The sequence below is a fragment of the Trachurus trachurus genome (genome assembly GCF_905171665.1).
Source record: "Trachurus trachurus genome assembly, chromosome: 6".
NCBI lineage: Eukaryota > Metazoa > Chordata > Actinopteri > Carangiformes > Carangidae > Trachurus > Trachurus trachurus.
Genome location: NC_139897.1, coordinates 1,365,276 through 1,389,262, shown reverse-complemented (window position 1 = coordinate 1,389,262; position 23,987 = coordinate 1,365,276). Strand labels below are relative to the sequence as shown.

Below are 23,987 nucleotides of genomic sequence, written 5' to 3'. Positions count from 1 at the left end.
CCTGACCCCAGGCCGAGGGACTTCCTAACTCTTCCTCCTTAACTTCCTTCCTTCCTCCTCCTCCTCCTCCTCTTCTTCTTCTTCAGTCACTAATCTGAGTGTCACAGCGGCAGCGCAGAGAAAAAGAACTGGAGCCACGCAGAGATTTCGCTGTTGGATCACTTCATGAACAACAAGCCTTCGGTCAATCGCGCGTCTCATGCCGGCACAGACAACAAGTGTTTGTTGGGCTGCGAGAGAGTGTGTGAGTGTGTGATTCTGTGAGTGTGTGTCTGTGGTTGTTTGTGAAACAGTGACAGGAAGCGTGAGGTTCAGTGCTTGCAAGCGTTCTTGGCACACAGTGAGAGGTGATGTGTCATGTCTGTGTGTGCGGGTAGCCCCCAGTGCAGTAAGCTGCTTAACTACACGTTGAAAGTTGGGGTTTTTTTCTCATGCAGTCTTTGTATGTGCTTGGTGTGCTGGTCTAGTTACTGGTAGATGCTCATAAATCCCAAGAGGTCCTCCAATCAGAGCGACCAATAAACACTGTCAGAGGAAGTGTGTGTTCTTCAACCACAAGACCTTTCCACCCACAGTCACACAGCAGGTGCTGTGCAACATCTGGTACACGGGCGACATGCCAGTGTCTACTGCACTTTAAAATACATAACAACACTTTTACAATATATATTTTTTAAGTGCCATGATGTGCATGATGTAACACCTCTATACTGAACATCTAGTGAGACATCTATAATACAAAAAACATGAAACAGAAGTGTTGAAGTGTAAAGAACAAATGCAGAAATAAAACTGTCAAAACAAGTTTGAACCACAAATCATTTCTTTGGATGTATTTTTCTGAATGCGTATGGATGCTGAAGAGAAAAGTGAAATGAAAAGGTGTTGGGGTCATCCTTCACTTTCACTGTCTCTCCGTCACTATGACACTGGACGGTCTGCTGTGTAGCCGATTCCCTAGAATCCCATTAGGAGCCATTAAGATGGATTTAAGGGACCACATCTTGGCTTTGTTTTCAAGACAGAATTTAACACAGGGGTTTTCTAGGACATTTTAAATCCTTCAATTACAGTAGAACGTATGTATAATAATAACATTTTGCCCTGTCTTGTTGCTACAGTAAATCAGATATACTTCTATAACAATTAAGTTGTATGAGTATGAATTCTAACTTCTATCCAACAAATGAAAGAAGTGTCATTTTATCCATCAGATTTTCTCTAGTAACAGCTGGAACCGATGAAAGAATCTGATGCAAGTCAGTGTTAGAAGTCGGCAGATTTGGAGTAAACCCCCACTGAGCGCACTTTATCTGTCTTTATCTGGTACCTGAAGACACAGCGGTGTCATCTCTCCTCCTGCTCCTCGCTGCCTTTCATGTGTCCATGTGTTCATGTGTTCATGTCCCTACCAGTCAGCTGGATTAAATCCTTTGCTCTTGATCAGGTTCTTCATTTGTGTGCACGTCTGTCTTCCCATATGCTCGGCTAAATCGACCTCAGCAATGACGCGGTGAAAGCCTCGATGACTTTGTCTTTACACGAGCTCACTTTCATTCTTAAAAATGTTTAAACTTAATTATTTTAGAATTAGAACGCTGCACTCTGTTTAATACATGAAAACTCAAATGCCCTGGATTAAAAAAAAAAAAAGGCTTTTGGTGAAACAAAATCCCTCTTAGATAGAAACAAAAAAAAATAATAATAATAACAACGGGAAGTCTTTCCATAATGTGTTGACATTATGTAACCATCGGAGGAATGTCAAAATCTGGCTGAAACAGTCTGTGTTATGGAGAGAGAAGTATGTGAGGGGGTGGAGGTGATGGCCAATGTGAAACCTTTATAAAACAGATTTCAAAAGTATGTTCATAAGTGCAACATGCGGAGTCGTGTGTGTCTGTCTTACATTGAGGTTGTGTGGGCAGCTGAGGACTTGCGCGTCATGACACACTATGAAAACACGCCTACGCTGAGTTACAGCGCTGAGCTGTAATGCACACATCATTAAAGGCCGTTTCTCGCTGAGAAAAAGCCCTTTGTCAGACGCTGAGACGCCTTTTCTTTTCAGCGAATTAATTAACACACACCTAAAGTGACAAAGTAGAGGCTGAACTGCTGAGCCAGGTACGACCCCCGACGAATAAATGTGTCACGATTCATAACGGCAACATGCTGAAACGTCAAAGCCGGTGAGTCACATTCAGCGACACGCGATAGATTTTAAAGAGCGCAGAGACCACACAAAGGACAAAGAATGTCTAATAAGACAGAGTAGGAAAATCTCACCTCTGCAGAGATACGTCTGTTCCCTCTGTTCCTCAGGCAAACGCCCGTGGGCGACTGCACCTCGTCGGAGGAAGTTCCCGACGCCTGGTCGCTCTCTCCGTCCGAGCCCATCTTCAAGTTCTCATGGACGATATCTGGAGCGAAGGGAGAAAGAAAAACAGGGTGGATCAGAGGTTGAAAGATGAAGTGGTGTCTGTGGAAACGGCTCCTAACTTCAACAGGAAAGAAAAAAACACTTTCCCAAGCCCAGCTGTTCTTATCAAGCCCCTGGCACAGTGGCTGAGATGCCGAACACAAGAAGAGTAGACGCTTTAATAGATGTATCTGATAGATTTCATTTGTTTCAGTGCCACAGGGCCTGAGGACAAATCCATACATCACACTGTCAGTTTCCATGTCTTACATGTAAAAGCAGGTCTTTACATCTTTAGATTTATAATATTAAATGCTAATTTAAGTGTTGTATCTGGACTGAGGTTTGCTTTAGAGTGTCATTCCTTTCAGACTCATTTAACAAATGGTTTATTGTGTGACAACTGGAATGATTGAACAGATATTTTTGGATGTCTGCACTAACGCCTCTAGGAACAGCATGTTTCAGCACGTGTTTTTACACGTAATATAGCAGGCTCAGCTGACTGGTGTTTTCAGGATAATCTACATTTGTTTCAGCAGCTCGTGCTAGAATAAAACCAATCCACTGTAGTCGTGTCTACACAGATTCTATCTATTGACACAAAACAAAGCTCCCGGTCTTAAATCTCTGCATAAAAATCACAGGAAAGACAATATCAAACATGGTCTGTGTGTGTGTGTGTGTGTGTGTGTGTGTGTGTGAGTCTCACCGAGGCGACTGCCGTTGCGAGGCATGACCATGAGAGACCCCAGGCCTCCTCCAATGACGCTCTGAGGTCGTCGCAGCGGAGGCTTTTTAAAGGAGCCTGTGTACTGGTGGAGGAAGGAGTGGACGCTGTGCGCTGACGGAGGACGACCGTTCTTCACCATGGGCTCTGCAGGGGAACACACAGCATGTTTAAACACTGATGAAGACAAAACATGGATGCAGAGCTCTGAGTATACGAGTATGGTCGTGGCTGATTGACTATAACAGAACCCCTGAATTTGATCACGACACAAAGAACTACTGATGTAGATCAACACACTGACAGTTACAGACAGTGTTTAGACCAGTGGTTCTCAACTGGTGGGTCGGGACCCAAAAGTGGGTCGCGGACCCGTTCTGGATGGGTCGCGGACAGCTGGTCAAAAAAGTAAATAATATTTAATGCACATCTGATGTTGGACATGTCTTTTATTTTGAAAAATTACTTATTTTGAAAGGCACACGAGACACGTGAACACATGCAGTTGTAATGGTCCTCCTCACTTTCTTATTATTTGCTCCATTTGCTCTGAATGCAAAGATATCAGTTTCTTATTAATGTGGCCTGAATGCAGTGAAAATACCTTGTTTTGTTTTGTGGGTCTTTATTTTGTGCAATTTGATATTTATTCACTCTGGTGAATATGCTCTGAATGCAGAGATGCATTAGAAGTCAAATATATCATTTTGTTGGTCTTTGTGCAGTTTGATATTTTTTTATTTACTTCCGTACATGCAGTTGTCATGGTAACTCCTCAGTTTCATTCATGTGCTCTGAAATGCACTTTGCTCAATAAAGAGCAAAAAGAGTTTTTAAAGGCTTTAAAAAAATTATTGGTTTGAATTCTATAAAAGTGGGTCGCGACTTAATGACCATGGGAAAATGTGGAGCCCAGAGTGAGACTAGTTGAGAACCCCTGGTTTAGAGCACTTCAGTTTTTTTATATTGTCATGTTGCAGCCACACAATCGTTTGCTCTGGCTCCCATTCATGTTTCTTCTCCTTGTCTGGAGCCCACCTGGTCATATCAGCATGTGAAAGGCACACACCTGTCTACACAAGGTGTCACAGAGCAAAAAACCAAGACACTGGCTGTAAAGCCCAGGAGCAGGAGTGTGTTGAAGCCAGGCTACAAAAACATTTCTGCTGCTGAGCACAGTGGCCTCCATCATTCTTGGAATGAGCGGGCCTTTACGTAGAGCCGGCCGCCCAGCCGCACCGAGCAATCAGGAGAGACCGGCCTTGACTGGAGTGGATGTATCAGCCTCTTGAAGACAAATATCAGTACTGGCCTCAAAGATCCTACACATGTTCCATTGGAGTTTGAGCTAAAATGCACATAATGGATGGTTTTTCTACCAGCTGCCAGGTCTATGCCTTCATATTCTAATACTCTGTACTTCTGATTTAAAATGTGCCTGTGTTGTTGTTTTTTTCCTAAAATATGAGGGACGTTCATACAAAAAAAAAAACCATTTAGGTCAGAGTATATAACAAGTTTCATTTACACACATCAATGAGTTTTTCATGAAGCTTTCTGATGCAGCATCTATACATGACTGGTTCCACACCAGACTGCATGAACATAATCACTGTCGTTACATAAGTGGATTTAACTGTTAATCTGTGGTTGCATGTAATATGTTAAATGCAGCGGCCTAGTGAGATATGGAGTTGGGTGATAAACAACGACTACAGCGTGTGTTTTTATAAATGGATTTATAAATGGACAGTGAGGTTTCATTTTCTCTATCACGGTTTAGAGAGGAGACAACAAGTGTGGAGCAGAGGGGAAACAAAACCAGGACGACTCAGAGCGCTGGAAACAGACAATAACAGATGTATTGTTATACAACAGATAATACAAAAGATTAGGTTGTGTACAGCAATAGTTAAGGGTCCTGGATATTAAAGTTTGTGGTGGTGTCAAATGTTTAACACAGTGGAAAACAGCATGATGTGGTTACTAAGTAACAGAGATTACCCAGACTAATAAAAACACAGTGTGATCGGATGCTGATCTAATCTTGGTGCACTTTGATTTCTCCAGAATATGACTTTCCTGTGATGAGTGTTTAGTATGTACACAAAATGACTCATAGTCCATGTTGTAGAGAAGGCTTTTGTGAAAAGGTGAAGGTGAAAGCAGCAGCAGTAGCTACTGAAACTCCTGCTGTGACTGTGGGGAGGAAACTGAGCGTCAGAGAAGCAGTTTAGCAGGACAGTGGCAGCTCAGACAGAGAGATCCTGTCGGACACGTGCAGCAAGGACAGGGAGGATTAGGACGGGACGCAAGGCAGCAGCTCCAGTCAATAATTCCATCAGAGAAAACAAAGATGGCCACTGACCTTTTATATATCACACATCAGTTTGTCAGAGAGGATCAACAATAACTTCCTCTCTGGTTTGGAACAATGGTCAGGGTTATTGATTAGAGAGCACGACTCGGCTCACATCATGTGTTCAAAACAGAGATGGGAACAAGTGAGAGATGGACGAGGTTAATGCCTCACTACTGAAGCTCACCCTTGCAAATGTTCATTACAATTCCCAGGATCTACAAGTGGCAATATATCAAATATCTTGTTTTGTCTGAGCAACGGCCCAAAACCCAAAGATATTCAGTTTACTAACATAAAAGACAGAGAAATCTGAAAGTGTTAAGATTTGAGAAGTTGCACCCAGAAAATTGTGAGATCTTTTCTTTAGAAAAAAAACTGAAAATTATTGATTTACTATCAAAATTGTTGCTGCAAGTTTCTCATTTCCAATTAAAAATCACATATTGGGGCACTCCGGTGGCTCACTCAGTAGAGCCTGCAGGGTTTGAATCCAAGTGCCATGTCATTCTCGTCTCTCAAACTGTCCTATCATGATAAAGGTGTAAAAAAAGCCCAAAAATATATCTTTTACATATACTGTGGAGGAGGATTTTTTTTGGCAAAAAAACGAATTGGGACTGTGTGGACAGATATCTTCTTGAACTATTTAAAAATAATAATATTCCAAATATTTCCATCCTTTTCATAAAAACCCTGGTCTAAGACAATATCAACTTGTTAAAATTTTGCCATATGTTATAACATGACACTACATTAATTCTTTGCAGCACTGTATTGATATTTTATTAATAATTGGTGGTGACAGTGGTTTTGTGTTTTATTTGAGTCTGTGACCGACGGCACTGATTCCTTTGCTCAGACTGCATGAAAAGCATTGTTTTGTTGATGTTTAACGACCATGTATTATATTAACAACACTGGTTAGAAATGTCATTTCTTTAATCTGATCCTTTCTGTGCACTTTAAGAATAATGTAGAATGTAGGCTAATAGAAAGGAACTGTGAAATCTAGGTATAAATGTATAAAAGTAAACTGTATTTGTTGTACATATACCGTAGTCTGTTCTGAGTTAGGTTAGTTCTTAGGGAATACCGTCAAAGAAATTGTAACACATCACTTTGCTTACAGTATCTCCATGTATCCTATCATCAACCCCCTTTGGGATATGTATCATATGAGCAGATTCTTGCCAATACACAGCCCTAGTTAAAATGCTACACTGTAGTCTTCCTCGCCTCAGTGGGTGTTTGTTTGGGGCTCTGTAGTGGATGAATGAATGCACTTTCCTTCCTACACCTGATTAGATAAATGTTGCGACTGGTCTGTCATCAGTCGCTGGGTCTGGTTTCCCAGCTAGAAAGAAACACGGCACCTGGCAACTGTCAAAATTTATCTTAAACTTTACCAAATCAGAGACGGGAAATAAGATAAGAAGCTATGCACTTGCACATTCATAATGCATCATAAATTATATCTACATCGTTATCCTAGTGTGTGAGTTTTGAAGCAACACCACATCATCTGCTGAGCTCAGTGACTGTGGCTCCGGCTCCACTGTCGACCGACCGACCGACTCTGTGTTTCTCTGATTTAAATCATATCATGAAAATTAAGTTCACAAGACTCGGAGCTAATCTGGAGTACACGGGGTGTTCAGGTCTTGTTGAGCTACACAAACAGATTCCACAGTGTAACAGCACTCATGTCACATATTTGGTATGTCCCATATTCTGAGTGTGTCTTTGGTTGTTTTTGGATTTGTTTTGCACAGACTGACACCTCAACGCATGACACAGTAATGCAATGAGAAGTGTATTACTGTGCAAAGGCTTTAGGCAGTTTAGATGTTTAGAGTCTTATTCATCATGGAAAGAATATTCTGCAGCACAACAACAACAACCTTCAACACACACACACACACACACACACACACACACACACACACACACACACACACGTACAGCTGGAGACAGAATTATCATCAGCGAAAAGAACAAGGAGTCCTGCAACAGATGATCTGACCTCTGCACAGTCCTGATCCCAACATCACCCACTCAGTCAGGGATCACATGAAGACACTGACAGACATAACTGAACCGTGGCCAGTTCTCCAAGATACTGACTGAAATACCTTGAAAACTGTGTACAAGTGTACAGAGAAGTACTGATACTGTTTTAATAATGGTCACATCAAAAACTTGACTCCTGCACTTTGTATGTTAACATCAAAATAGAAACTATTCATGGCTTTATTTTTGGAAAGCCTCCTCAGATGTTTGCACAGTATATGAAGCGTTTCCTCGATCTCCCATGAAAACAGACAAATACAACCCCCCCCCCCCCCCCCCCCCCATGTAATATCCAGGTCCTTATGCCACCTCTCTCTTATCTCTGTGCAGCTGCTGCCGCCGCTGGCCCGAGTTCTACGTGTTACATAATCAGATCAGGACCAGAACGCGTTCCCCAATCAGAGTTCAGATCACATCTCATCTGGCTACTCCATTCTGTCTCCTCTCTACCCCACTTACTGCTACACAGGCTGCTAAAACCCCCTCACGCAAGCTCTCTCTCACACACAGACACACACAGACACACAACATGTTTCTGTGTCCCCACTCACTAAGCACAGAACACTCTGGCCAAACCTGGTGTTAATCACTACACAAAAAGCTCTTTACAAAGCCCAGTTAGTTCTCAGAGGGAGGTGGGGAGGGGGGCGGACTTGGACGATCCGACTGATTGAAGAGGGGAAGAAAAAACTTCTCATTCAGACAAAAGACGAGAAGAGGAAACTGAGGACAAGCCTGAAAGAAGCTTGGAGAGAACTCAGGGTGGCCAAAAGAGAGGAAGAAGAGCTGAAAGATGCAAAAAAAAAAGAAAGAAAAAGAAATAAAAGAAAACAGAGGAGGGTATGCATCAAGAAGCCCGGCTGGTTTCACTAAGTCATCCAAGTCGCCGTGGCGATGTCATGGAAACTCTAGAATGTTTCCAGACCCTGAGCGCCATGGCAACTACATGGTGGCACACCAAGGCATGCTCCCTCTCCCTGCAGGTTTAGTGGATATCAGCAGAGATAAGCTGCTGTGCCGCTCGGCTTTTATTTTGACGCCCTGAAGGCCACAGCCTTCATTGGGATGGGAGTGAATGATGTCACCAACTACGGTAAGTACGCCTGTCTGTATCTACACAAAAGTGAATAAAGAGTAATGTCATGTCATGTGGACCGACCTGTCAATAAAAAATAAAAAAAGAGTAGGATGAATATAAAACTCTCTGAGCTGAATGAACAGTGTAAAAGAAGAACAGCTTTGTCTTTATAGGTATAATCTAGCGGTGCGGTTGCATATCTGAACGTATTCTTGATGTTGCATTCAGGTGAAATGGGGCAGACGTCAGACAGACAACAGACGCTGCATGTAACAGGATAAACAAGCGTCTATGTAAACAAGTGGTCCACCAGCACGAGGCAAAACAATACAGGCGTGACAATATGTTGTCATGGTGATGTCGTATTGTTTACCTGACCCACGTTTTACCGTCTTTCTCTCATGGAGTAAAATGACATCCGGTTGGTTTGCCGACGGCCGTCTGCCTGACTGCACCTGAATGCAACACCAGTGCCTCCGTCCTTCCTCACACTACACAGTGGTGACAGTTTTAACAGGCCGAGCCCACAGCTCCGCTGAGTTTCCGTGGTTACCTACGGTCACGCTGCCACTGAAACTAAAAAATGGCGATGCAACATGGCCGCCTCGGTTCGGTGCGTCGCCCACTTATGTATTTGTAACGACTTGTAACAACTTGTAACAACTCGTACGAGAAAGCTTTAATTTGTATGTATTCAGTGACATACGTTTGATTTTTGCTAATAAAAAGCCAAATAAGTTACATACTTGGGCTTTAAATATCTGCTTCAGTAATAAAACACCAAGACTAAAAGCTTAAATTAACAACTAAAGTCAATCATGACACCCAAGGTGTTAAAATCTAGTTTCGTATGCTGCTTACAGAGAGCTGATGCTACAAAAATACACGTGTTATAAACCCTAAGTGCAAACATTCAGCAGTTATGTTCAGTTACCACCACTTTCTGATTCTGGGTCAGTGTTAGATAAAATTCGGATTTGGCTTTGGATAAAAGTCCTATATATATGCAGTCCATTAAAATTCTGCTACTAAATCCCATGTTAGACACGCACTTTATTACATAATTGTGCTGGAAATGTTACAACATGTTAGTCTGTTGTTTGAATCAACAGCCTTGGACTTATTGGTGTTATCTTTCACATTTCGTAGATGTGTGACCCGGAGCCCTCCATGTCTTTGTGTCAGATAGATCTAACTAAACCCTGAATGAGTTATCTGCCACAGTAACAATAATAAGTATTGCAACTGTAAATATAAAAATCCACAACTGCTGCAACCTCAAAGAGTATGAATGTGGAGTGAGTCACGTCTATATATAATCCTGTCAGAGATCTACTTAACCTTTGTGAATCACAATAGCCATATACTGTGCTTTGGCAAATTTAATTTGCAATCAATTGAATGACCTCTAATGGTCACTTGGGCACAACTCCCTCACACATCGTCAAACACAACAACCTTATAGTGAATCTGAGCCTCATGATGGTTGTAACAGTTCATTCAAACTGTGTTTAAGAGGTGTTGAAGCAACTATATGATCATTCTAGCAGGTGTAGTTTGTAATAGTGAGTTTATAATACTAAGTCACAAAGAACATTTCTTAGCACTACAATTTGACAGCACCGTTACTGTAACTGCCAAAATGGCCATGAAGATGACTTAATGTCTTCTTAAACGTTTTTCTTTTTAACTGAGCATTATAATCTTTGAGAAATCTTTTCAGCATGAGACACCAAGAGTTTTAGACAGGTGCCCACATCACTCAGCTCGTAAGAATCAAAATTACTTCAACACAACAAATGTTGTTAATTTCTAGGGCTGACCCGATTATCATATTTTGATAATTGAAGCTTCGCGGACATAAAATCGATTTTAATCGAAAGCTTCGACGGCCGATGAGAACCGGTGTCAAAAAGGAAAAAAGGAAGAAAAAAAAAACAATCGATCACGGACTTCATGATCGATTACCATGGCAACGAACAAAGCTTCGAAGCTTCGATTTTTTTGGGTCAGCCCTAGTAATTTCCCTGACTGGCCTCAGATCTCTCTGGCTGCTCATGGGTAGTGTAGTATTCTGAGCCATTTGCTATGCCGAAGTGATCTCATGACCATAAAATAATAAACCCATAGGATGATTATATAACTACCATCATCATTATCCAGGAGATTCATGTCATAATGTTGAGGAAACTACAGAAATTCATAGGGATGAAAAATACATCTGTTAAATTGGGAAAACCTGATTAAATATTCACACTCTTGTCTTATGTACAAAATCATACATGGACGTGCGCCCCCAGCATTGAATCAGTTTATAAAAATGGTATCAACATCTACTCGGAGTGCAACTAGAGGAGACTGTGTTATCGCATTTAGAAAAAGTTCTTTCAGCCAGTCTGCGTTTTCTATTAGAGCTGCTCGTGAATGGAATTCTATTCCAACTCATATTAGAAATATTTCAAATTACGCCTCCTTTAAACACTTTTTAAAAAAGTGGCTAATTAGTTGTCAAGGCTGTGAACATTAAATTTCTTGTCATGTTGTCTGTCAGTGTATTAATTGTCTAGTATTGTTGCTTTTTGTGCATGGCTTCTAATGTGTCCAATGTGTATAATGTGATTGTGTCTTGTGTACTTTTTCTTTTTTTCTTTTCTTTTTTTCTGTTGGTGTTGCTGCTTAATGTTGCTTCTGTTTTGTCTGTAGCGGCTGCTGTTTGAGTTCAGTTTTATGTTAGTTTGTGTGTGCATGCATGGACCTCCACTGAGCTCTCTGTCTTTTGTCCACTATTCAGCTTTTTAATCATCGAATGTATTATTTGTATGTTGATAACCCAAAATGTTGTATTATTTTCTTTTAGGGTGACTTTTAACATCAGTCCAGGGACAACAGATGCAAAATAGCCTTCGGCTAATTCTGGCATGTTTACATTTGTTTAAATGTTTTTATTAATGTGCAATGTCCCTGATCCTTAAACCTTTAAATAAATAAATCTGGTTACAGCAGCTCTCTGTCCAGCTATATGAATGTCTACAGTCGCTGTGGTAAAGCTCACCGCTGTCCTTCAGACCGTTCTCCTCGATGGTCATCTGCTCGGCCAGCTCAGACAGCGACTCGTCGATGGTGTGGCTGCCTCGAAGCGTCTGAGAGAGACGTCTCTTGAAACGCTTCATCTTTTCCATGGAGCTCTCGGGAAGGGGAGGCCTGAGGCAGACAAAAGGTTTCATTAGTAAATAAACACATTTGGGAGTTGTGGTTGCAAGTTAACACACGTTAAGACACAGATAAGAAGAGATTCGGTTGGTTTTAGTCGCAGGATGATAGTCACACTATGATGGTGACCTTTACATTTCAAAATCTGTGAATGAACCGCCTCTGACTCACAAAGAGTACACCTCATTCACCTGCAGCCATATTTCAAAATCCCACTGCGAGAGCCAAACTGAAATCAAAGACGTGGTTAGATCACCGGGTCTTTGACTGAGCGAACAAAGACGCGGACCAATCAGCACTCTGACATTAATTATGACTCAGCTCATTCACGCTCATTACTTTACATTCCGCCCCTGTGGGAAAACATGACAGGTTGGTGAGAGATTCTTACGACTGAGTTTAGAGTACAGTCCCTGGCACAGCCAACTATAAAAGCAAATCCTAAACCGGGGGGATTTGCTGTTGAATGGAGCAGGACTAGCCCAGGCCACATTGAGTCCACATCACACATTCCAGTTGCATTTACTGTGTGCATGAGAGTGGCTGAGTGTGAGAGCTGGAGACTGTGTGTGTGTGAGAGAAAGAGAGAGAGAGAATTTGTGTGAAAAGGGGTTTCAAATCAAGACGGGGGATATTTGGGAAAGTTTGGCAGGAGCTGATTACGAGCAGTGACCTCGGTGTAGAGATTATAACTCCACTACGGCTGCAAGTCTGGACCCGTGTCCGCCTGTCTGTGTGTGACGATGACGATGAAGATGATGAGTAAAAGCAGACATGAAAACACATGAGCAGTACAGTCCCTCGGGCCGCCGCTGGCTGTCAACTCTTCCCCAGTGGCAGTCTTTTGTCTACCAGATATCACTCATAGCACCAAATCTGTCCAGAAACGCATCAACTCGCTGTCTTCGCTGTGATGGAAAACCGGCGCTGCTTTCCAAACACTGATGATACGAGTGACCCTAAACTCAGCAGCCTGTTCTCGTCTGTGTGGTTGTGCCAATCAAAACAGAGTAAGAGCAAAAGAAAAAGAAAAATGTCTCTTTTTATATTTCTAAAGTGATAGTCCTATTAACAAAGAAAGTAGAGAAACTCAGCAAACCAATGAAACCGATGATTTCACATTTGCTCTTGAAACATGATTTCATTGATTAGCAGATAATCAAAAATAAATGTAATCAATGAGCATCAGCCCAAACTAGTTCATTTGATTTAACTCAACACAGGTCAGAAAGGTGACTGCCAACTGGCAAACTAAAGTAGGTTGAAACCGGTGGTGGCTGCGTGTTCAAAAGTTTCATTTCACAAGAAGAGCCCTCTGAAAAAAAAAAAAAAAAAAAAAAGATCTGGGGTGAGAAATAGGCCATGCAGCTCCTGTATCATCGTAGAGCTGTGGCGACCGGTTTAAAAAAGTTTGTTGTACGCAGAGTTTTGTGAGGCAGTGAGCCCGGTCTCCTGCTCCCTGCACACAGTGGACAGCAGCAGCCGTCTGTCTGGACTGGGCTCCGGTCCAAAGCAAACTGGGACAGTGCAAAGACGAAATATCAAACTGTAGATCAGGAGCACGCAGACTACAGAGGGAAACTTGATGCAGTGCACAGAATCATTCACTGCTTCGGATAGCAGAGAGGCATCCGACAGATCTGAACTAGACAATCCCTGGATACAGTGACCTGTTCTGAGTCTCGGGCCATGACTTTTCTGGTTTGATAAATAATCTTTAAAAAGAAAAGAAAAGAAAAGAAGCACTCATCAGGCCCATGATCACAAACTCAGCCAGACTGCTTTCAGGATATCAAATGATAAAAGAGCCTCTTGTATCTGATTTTGGGAAGTCCTTGGAGCACATTTTGAATATTAAAGCTCAATTCTGATGAATAGAGTAATTCACAGGGTCTTTCACCAATTTAAGAATGAACTCCTACAACATCAGCAGAATCAGAAAGGATCTGAGTCAGTGGAGCAGAGCTACAGACACCTTGCCCACATAGCAACCACAAACAGTTGGGTCAGAGTCAGAGATATAGGTGTGTTAGGCTAGCAACGGAAATTAATGTAGCCTCATGCAGAGGTGTGGAACAGCAGACTTTATGATGTTACACGGAAGAACATCTCGCAGCAGGCGGTTCGAATCCCGCGTTGAGCAGCCCTGTCCTGCGTGTCATCCCCCCCCCCCCCCCCCCCCTTTTCTGCCTCCAATTTCCTGTCTCTCTCAACTCTCCTGTCCATTAAATGCAAAAAAAGCCCCAAAAAACCCAACCTACATTGACTGCAATGACGTCCTTGAGATATTCTATCTCTATTCATGGTTTTCAAACAGCTTCCTCTTTAGTCACAAAGAGCTTTTTGCAACATATTTCCACATTATTCTCCCAGTGACCTGTAGACAAGCTGTGCTGTGTCTTTTGAGTGTCCCATCTCCTTCATAATAGAGCAATGGGTCTCTCTGTTTTCATCTTCAGCCTTGTTTTTCCAATTCAGAATATCATTTTTCACATGTTGATCTTGTCCCTCACAGCTTTCTTCCTACATTAATACATTCTTCCCTTCTGTGCTCTGAGTCAGGCAACAATCAATCTGATATTACCAGGAAGCGAGATGAGGCAGAATGTCAACTCAGCTGTCGCTGCAGCTTCACATCAGTCAGATTCGCCTCATGACACATCAGCTGCAGCAGCACGTCATCTACTGAACAGCTCACTGCGTCCCCCACACTCCTGCGGCAGCCTTCACCATGAATAGATAGACAGGTACAGGTAGATATATACATATATACGTCAGAAAGAAAAAGTACAACTGACCAAAAACTATTTCTGCATCGAAAACAGTCAACACTTCTTTCAGTCACTAGTCTGCAAATCCAAAAATAGTCTAATGTTCCAGCTTCTTAAATGTGATGATTGCTTACTTTAAAAAAAAAAAAATCAATACTGAACAGTTAGTTTAGCTCTAATTCCGATTCTGCTCTAATAAAAACATTATGATCACTGGAATAAACTCAAATCAGGATTATGTGGCGCCAAATTAGGATAAACCGCTGCCATTTACTACTGCCATATGCAGTCAATCGCTCCTCAGTTTCCATGGTAATATTCAGGAGCCCATTTTAATTTATGAATGTATATGATGGAGGTATAAGGGGGGAAATTAACCTCTCATAAAGAACTGGGATATGACCTACTGTCCAGCACACTGAGAGGATACAAATCACTTTCTGAAAGCTTCATGGAAAGTTAACAACAGCCGTAAAAAGGAGGAGGAGGAGGAGGAGGGAGGGGGAGGAGGAGGGTGGTGGGGTGTACTGTGCACCCGTATTCACTGGCCCACGTTCCTGCTCTGGGATCGAGTGCGGAGCTTTGGACATGATCCCTGTTCTGAGCCTCATCCCTGCTCTCCTAAGTAGGCCGGTCTGAGGTCTGAGCTCCAGAGCCACTGGGAGGGGGGCCAGGGACGAGGAGGGGGAGGATGGGGAGAAGCGCGGGGAGTGGACGGGTCCGAGCGCCGCCGCTGATTTGGGATTTGTTGCCACGGCAACCCCCGCTGCTTTTTTTTCCATGTCGAAAATGCAGAGCACAGCAGGAGACCGTATGCATGCTGATTTTCTGTCTCCCTCCATCTCAAACCCTATAGCAAGCAAGCAATACCATCAATCCCTCAGCCCCCCACCCCCCACAATCATGTTTGCATTTTTTTCCCCCTAAAGCAACCATCAATATCCACCATGTACATGACTAGCACTGCACACCGTCTGCAGCTGTACGCTAAATTGCATTTTTCCACCTCTGTTTTCCTCTGGCACTGAGCGAAGCAGACGATAAAGAGGTGGATGCAGGATAAAAAGGAGACGTGGGGGTGGGGGGTGGGGGGGGTTGAAGCATTATGGATGCTGCAGTGGTGACAATAGACATATGCTTTACATGGACTCTGTCCTTTTCCTGCTGTAGCCAGGAGCGCACCGTAGCTGTGCTGATGATGAACGACAGAGAGCTACAGAAAGGGTAAAACCAGAAGTCCTGCTGGGGGGCTGGGGGGGGTCCACCCCCCGCAGCACGGCAGCGCTCCACAAAGCCAAGTAGCCAACATCACTTGTTTGTTTGTTTTTTTCATATCCGAAAAGGATAAACTTATTTACTCCCACCCCTTTTTCATAAATTATCTATCAAGTTATCTAGTCATTATAGTCTATACAATAAATTCATTTATGAGTTATTTAACTGGATTTATTCTAATATATTATTATATTTATATATAGATTTATTCTAACATATGATTACTAATCTTTATCTCTCTATATAGTCATATACATATAAAAACATATACAAACACATCACTGGCACAAGTGTCCCACTTCTGGCTAGATGATGAACCAATCAAGCCACAGCCACCATCCGACTGCTGTCTGTGGCCACACACACAGAAAGAGGAAAAGCAAGGTCGCAACCTCTCAGTGACTCCTCCAGGCTCCGGTAAACCTCCAAACATCGCCGGGAGGGGGGGCAGGGGGACGGGGGGGGACGTGGGCAGCTCCTGTCTCTCCTCCCCTGGTCGCCTCACTTACAGAAGTAGGCAGAGAGAGAACAAGCGTAACTGTTGGCATGATGATTCACGGCTGAGCTCAGCCCTGCTTTTCTAAAGAGCAGCCTTTTCTCATCCTGGCCAAGACAATGAGGACATGAGTGAAGGAGCCGGCTCCATTATGGAGGCCGTATATAAAGGCTGCATTGTGCAGAGTAGGGAAAAAAAAAGTAGGCTTTTTTCAGGAGATGCAGGAGGTAGCGTCATGCTGTGTGGTGCTGAGCTGAGCAGTGCTGAGCATGACAACCAGGCATGCCCACCCCCCCTCCCCTCCCCTTACACACATAACACACACACACAGATACTCATACTCACTGCAGCAGGTGAGCCTTCGCTTCAACACTCCTGTTTGAACCCCGTCCAGGCCGCGCTGCACAAAGACTCACATCAGATTTGCCTCTTGTCCATCCTCACTGACACACATTCCCTCCTCAGCCTTCACGGCCGTCACACACGTGTCACCTGTGTCCACGGGGGGTCTGAGCGCTGATGACAGACAGACCGGTCAGTGCCGTGCGTGTGTGTGCATACTGTATGTGTGTGTGTAATACAGACACCTCAGCTGGGCCCTGTGGTTGAAGGAGGCCAGGCCAGGCCAGACCAGACCAGTGACGCACAGCAACAGATCTCACAGGCAATAAGATTCGACGCCAGCTGATTAACACTGCTGCCATGGTTACGGTGGCTTGAGTGACAGGCCTGCTCCTCTCTAAGCTTTCTCTGTGGCCTGCAGTCAGATAGTGGACAACCAGGTTCAATGCTGCAGGTTAGAGGGGACTTGATCTAGAAATCTTAGCCAATGTTTTCTCCCATCATATCTTCCTATGGCTTGTTTTACCTTTACAAACTGTGGAAGCTTTGCCACAGTGTTTTACTGTGTATTGTAGGTCACCGAGCCCTGAAACAAAGATCACCTCTGCCAGCATCACAGCAAATTAATTAACTATTATGAGATGCAACATTCACCTTGAGGGGGAAAACGAGTGACGCACTATTGCACACAACAAATGCTGCATGTGTAATGAGCGTGGCTGTTGTTAGATCGCTACTAGATCTACTAACCAGACCGACCATGGACGGAGAAACAACACAATCTAGCTGGTTCACTGCAACACAACATGACAGTGTCAGAAATAATTCACCTTTACTATTCATAATGAAACTTACCATACAGCTACACATTGTGCGCAACTTCTGACAATTTTATACACAAATGCAGGCAGAAGTATAAAAACACACAACACTCTAACTTCCCTTCAGCAGTGTCATAAGTAGATGAACGGCAACTTCTTTATTTCTTTCTAATAATCGTCATTTATCCTTTTAATTCTTCTGATTATATTTATATGTTGATCCACTCGTTCTAGATAAAGGGCAGCGCGATTACGAGCGGCTCCTCTTTGGCTCATTACGGAGATAATCGTCAAGACGAGGACTCATCTGATCTGATCCTGAGACAAGTCACCTGGTGTGCGTTTGTGAGCACAGCATTAGCATCTGAGAGAGCGACAATTAGCCTCACCCCCCTCCCCCCCTTCCTCCCGCCGCCACCCGTCTGCGCTCATCCTCACACCAGCAGCCCCAGCAGGTCTTGATAGCCTTACATGGCTGTTGAAAGGGAACGACGGGCCTGACTGCTATCTAACAGAGGGCAGGCGGCAGGATGGGGTTATCAGGATATCAGTTTCCATATCAAACTGCAAACACAGGCAGCTTTTCACGAGCCTTTGTAGTAGTTTCAGAGAACATGTATTTGCCAGGAACCGGCAGTGAATTCAAATTGAGATTATACTGTTAGTTTTCAACTTGGAAAGTGTGACTGAGAAATCATTTTGAAGCCCAAACGTTTAGTTTATTGACCAATGAGCTGCTCAATCTCAAATGAGTCAACTGATCACCAGTCAGTGTAGTAACATAAGTTTCAGCTTCTCAATTGTAAGGATTTTACTCTTTTTGTCTCTAGAAATTGTCAAGTGGTAGATCAGTGAATAATGAAAATAGTTGGAGTCTGAGACCTAATCTGTAACATCCCAGATCAAAAGCGGCGTGTTCAGAATTGAAGTTAAAGGGATTGTTCAACATTTTGGCAAATTGGTCCATTGCAATAATCGCTATAGTCATAGCAGTAGGTTTGTTACCTTTATTTGTCGGTGTAAGCTTTTTTTTAGAACGGCAGAGCGGAGCAGCAGGCTGCTCAGGGCTATGCTATGGAGGCTAAGGGAATTTCTTGGTTTCCCTCATCAAACTCATCAAATACACAACCCAACAACTCCAAAAGGCTGTAGTGGACAAGTGTGTGAGCTGCATAATCACCACGCTATGAGATAATAATGGAACGTTACGAAACTGAGCCGTTTTCGAAGTAAATACAGGGTAAATACAGAGTCTGCTTGCTGAAAAACTGTCCCTGAACGCAACGCGCATCAGCGGTTTTGCATGAATTTACGTCTAAAACAGCTCTGTCTCGTAACATTCCATTATTATCTCATAGCGTGGTGATTGTGCAGTTCCCTTAGCCTCCATAGCATAGCCCTGAGCAGCCTGCCGCTCCGCTCCGCCGTTCTAAAAATATCTTACACCGACAATTAAAGGTAACGAACCTACTGCTATGACTATAGCGATTATGGCAATGGGCCAATTTGCCAAAATGTTGAACTATGCCTTTAAGAGAACTAACTTTATAAAGATGTAAAAACAAAGCAAAGCAGCAAATGACATCTGTAAAGTTGGAGCCATTTGATAAATGACAACCATTATATAATTATTTGCAGGCAACTAATCAGCTATTGATCTCATCTCAGATCTTATCTGCATTCCTCCATTATAGACACATACATCGATAGAGGAGGAAAACAATCTGGAAATACTCTGCATCGCCCTTTGTTCTTCCAGTGAGAAACTCGCTAAGCTTTAAATTAAAATGGAAAATTGATTAAGAAGGAGGCTGACATTCATCCCTAGCTATTGAACAGCGGTCTACTTTCTCAGGCCCTGATTAGAAAAAGAAAAAACCCTACTGAGCTGAGGTTGAGTGGTCCTGGGGGTTTCTGAATGCGGATAATTAAAAACCCAAACACAGGGATTTTAGGTGGTTTCTTTATATAACCGGTGAAAACTTAATTACGAACACTTCAGCACATCCCAAATATGCGCAGCTAGCCCGTCCCCGGCTGCAATAACGTTGGTGTGGATGACGATGGGAGTGTGTCTGCTTCCAAATAAAGACCAGACAAGTGTTCAGACAGCTTCTCCAAATCCTGCCAGGAGTGACGGGGAAAAAAGGCAATATCTGTCCCTCACCTGTTTCAGACATTAATACCGCGGATGACGGCCCAGATTTGTTAGTTATTACTGTATAACTCAAACAGGTTCTGGGCCAGCTGGCTCTAGGCTGGACTGGAGCGCGAATGGGTGGGTGGGTGGGTGGGTGGGGGTCTTCAGTACCATTGGACACTTCCAGATTCAGACAATCAGGGAGTGACAGCGAGCGAACTTGCAAGCGGCAGCATTTTTTTTCTTTCTCTGGGAGCAACTGCATGTGCGAGGACGGAGCCGCATGCCGGTGCCTGGATTCTTGTGTTGATGCAGCAGAGAAAAGAGGAAGAGTTTGTATTCATGGCTATCTATAGACACGAGTGGTGCCTGTGACATAGCAGCTGCTCCCCAGAGAGCGGTGACACATTAACCTTCAGCCAGCTGTCTTGGACTGCCGCGCGCTCACACACACACATATATGTATACAGAGAGAGCCCACTCATATGCAAAACACAAGGTCAAGGAATCAAAAAGTTCCCCCTAAATGTCTTTGAAGTTTAATTTAAAACTGTTTTGTGTGTCGCTGCGTGTGTACAAGTGAAGTATGAGGCTCTGGCGGTAGCCCGTCCATTTATATGTACACTCACACACACACACACACACACACCCATACACATACTGGACCATCATCTGATCTGCACTGGGACTCCAGGGATCAGCACGGCGTAGCTACAGCTGTTTCGTGGCGGGTCAGGTTACCCTGCTACCGCTATCCCCAAGGCCTTCACCAAGGGAACGACCCCACGTCAAACCAACACACTGCCCCCCCGCCCCACCCCATCAACTCCCTGGCCTCCTGAAGGTACCAGGTTGGACATGAGGTGTTCTGAGCCCCCCGACCCAAACAAAATCGACACGCCTCCCGGAGCCTGTGTGTGAATGACAGACATCTTGCAAGGGAGTTCAACAGCTTGTGGTTGTCAAACTGAAAGCTGCTTGCAGGAAATGAGCAGGAGAAAGTGCTATGACAGCTCTTTCATTCAGCCATCAGCAAAACAATAAGAAGTGTACCCAGTGATGAGCAGAGCATGTCCGCGCATCCAACATCTCTACTTGTTTTGGTACAGAGAGCAACGCCTCTGCTGCACAGACTCAAAACCTGTCAAAAGGTCTCTGGCTCCGAGCGCTCCACTGTTGTCAGACTTCAGAAGAAGGAAAGTGGACTTGGCAGACTGTTGTAGAAAATGAGGTTCAGTTTGTTTGCTATTGTCATCTCCATGTGGAATTGTGCAAGGTTTTGTTTGGTCAAGATTAAAGGGACAACGAGGAGTTTTGGAAAGCAAAGTGTTTTCACACTACATTTACCATGAGCCTCCACGCGGACAGTGAAATTCTTGGACCAGCGCAAGACGGACGTCTGGCCTAGAATGCTTTCATTTATCAAGAATGAAAGTCGGAGATTCGAACACGATCAGATATCGTCGTAGTTCTGACATAAACGGCGATTCGGCGGCGTTATTCCCGTGACCTGCCGGGCAGTGTCCGCAAAACAGAAAGTAAGGAAACGCTGGTCGGCTCGCCCAGCATTTCCACCATTACCACCATTAATTAAAATAACAAAACTATATATTTATCGAAAATGGAGGTAACGTGTGGGTAACGTAGATTCACATAACCAAATACAAACTCCTCATTGTCCCTTTAAGTTGGACATGAAACATTCAGACCAGCTCATTAGCTGGAGAAAACATGGGACACGATCTTCATCTCAGGAAACCTGTAAATTGCACGATTCATTTGTTATTCGTTTTCTTTTATTCTTTTGGTAAGACATTATTCTGTAGCTTCATTCAAATAAAAAGTTTCAAAGAAGATGGCTGAACTATGACGGTGTAATCCCTTGCAGAACGGGCCAGACTGGCATGACATCAAAACAACTAAACTTAGGCTAACTAAACAATATTTGAGAAGTTTTTTGCTTCTTTTTAAATTTAGACATCCGGAAAGAAAAAAGTAATCCCGTTTGTATAATGATATAGCCTAATCTTGTGCTACCGACAGTTGAAACAGATGATTAATCAATTAGTCAAACACTCAGCTACTCAAAGAAACGTATGGCTATGAAATGTTAACTTAAGTTCATAATTTAAAGCTTCAATTTAAACTGTCTGAGGAGTGGACCTTCTATTTAAAATAGAGTTTGTTTGCTGTTGAACATTAACACTGTAAACACCTCGCCGTATTTATACAAGTCAACTGTATATTACGGTTTCTAAAATGACCATGAATTAAACCAACGCCTCTGAAAGAGTGTAAACATAAACAGGCTATTACAGCCTTTGTAAAAGCAGGATTCATTACAGGGCTGTTTCACTCCATTACAATAGCATTGGCTAGGTGTGCCTAAAAAACTGTAAGTAATGTCTGAAAGTATCCACCCAGTCCAAGTTCACAGTTTTGTGCTCTGAATGTGTTGATATGAAAAAACAAACACGAGTTGAGACTGAGAGAACAACAAATGTGACAATAAATATGTAACCACACAGCTCCAGGGTGTTCTCACACCAAAATGAACTTCCTCATCAGTTTGCCATGAGAATACCACCACCCCTTTCCAGAACAATGTCTTCCTTTTTGGACATCCTGCCAACTTCACACTCTTCTCTCTCGCCCACACACACACACACACGCACACACACACAAGTGAACTCCCTATAAGAACAAGTAGAGGAGTTCATGGAAAGCTGACATTCCTGGAAGCTGCAGGAGTCTCCTGTCCTGGCCTCGTCTACACCTCTTACCTACAACAGCTGAAAAAACTAACAGCTGTTAATGCTGACTGTAGAAATATGTGTATATGTGTTAGAGACAGTTAGATAGTTAGTTCATTTGGTCATATACTTTTACAGTTTGCGCGCTTTGTGCTTCAAGTAGCCGGTGAGAAATATTTAGAGCAGTAAGACAGTACATGTCTGAAATGTGGGTCAGTGAATGTTTTGGTAGCAAATATGCAAGACGATACACGCAGAGCAGAGCGGAGCAGAGCGGAGCAGCTCCCTCCTCCCCGCTGCCTTCACTGACAACCGAGCAGCCGACTGACTGTGCTGCTGTTTAACAACAACACAGCTCGCACTAATGTCTAACCGGTGCGGGCTGGCGGAGTGATAAACTATTAACCACTCTGAACTTGTGTTAGCATTCGTGTGTGTGTAGCTAACCGCGCAGTTTGAGCGAGTTAAACGCGGCTCACGGTGAATGGGACAAAGTGGACACACAACACAACACAACACAACACAACAGAGGCTTCTCTCACACCGACGACAGTCAAGTAAACACTGCTGCTGCATTGTTGCCCAGCTCGTTTTGTTTTCAGCGCAGGTTCGTGTTAAATGTTTCTTGAGCCGTGTCCCTGCGGTAAGAAACAAAACAAAAAGAAAAAAAAGAAAAAAACAAGACGCACACAAACTAGCAGCGACAACGTGAAGAGCTCTCCTCTCACCAGAAACGAGCAGCGTTGCTCCGACCGGAGTCCCCGACCTCGGAGCTTCTCCTCAGGCCGGATGCCGTCTTTCCCTCCGCGAGTCAAGACGAAGAAAAACACTGAATTAGCACCGACCGTTTCTTCTCCTTCTCCTTCTTTGTGGTCTCGGGTGGTGGTAGCTACTTTCTGCTCCTCCGTGTCGCTTATATCCGCGGGCTTGTGTCGTCCAGCAGCATGGCTCGGTCGGTCGGAGGCTTTTTAAAGTTTCACTCCCGGTTAGAAAATAGGAAGCGCCGCTGTTGGTCTCTCTCTCTCTCTGTGTCGCTCTCTGTTCAAACCGGAGACACCATGGCAGCGTGAGGGACGATGGTGATTACTGGTTGATCTGAGCGTGTCCTCAGCCTGCTGCCTCCTGCTGCTGCTGCTGCTGCTGCTGCCACCACACAGCCGTGTCATCCAAATGTCAGCGGGGAAACGGCGCCACCCAGCAGTCACTGATGGAAAAGACCCGCAGCCGGTCGGTGCGGCTCCACAGCGGCGCCTACTGGAGGAAACACCGCAGTCCTACAACCATGATGACTCTATTATAAGACCTACAACACTACACATACACAGGGCCGTTGTATAGGGGAGAAAGGTGAGCAGGCCCCCCCCAAAAAAACCCAGTAGTCTAATCTTTGTATGACTAAATTATTCTGCATAATGACCCTGACTAGTAGGCTACTCATAGTAATGCTGCATTAGCATCAAAACAAAGTAAATAAAAAATGATAATACATACGTAGTCTAACTGTGCATTCACACCAA

General features: G+C 43.6%; 1 protein-coding gene across 2 annotated transcripts in view; it reads right to left on the bottom strand.

The window, feature by feature from the left end:
• Positions 1–23,608, bottom strand: part of LOC310987506 (cyclin-dependent kinase 17-like) — a 35,352-nt gene extending 11,744 nt beyond the window's left edge. For both annotated transcript variants that reach the window (XM_083973801.1, XM_083973802.1), the window contains exons 1-4: positions 23,199–23,608; positions 11,715–11,863; positions 3,135–3,299; positions 2,290–2,423 (exon numbers count right to left, since the gene is read on the bottom strand). In XM_083973801.1, the coding sequence (XP_083829927.1) occupies positions 2,290–2,423; positions 3,135–3,299; positions 11,715–11,841 (426 nt within the window). In that variant the 5' untranslated portion in view covers positions 11,842–11,863; positions 23,199–23,608. The remainder of the gene's footprint in view (positions 1–2,289; positions 2,424–3,134; positions 3,300–11,714; positions 11,864–23,198) is intronic.
• Positions 23,609–23,987: the final 379 nt, after the last annotated feature.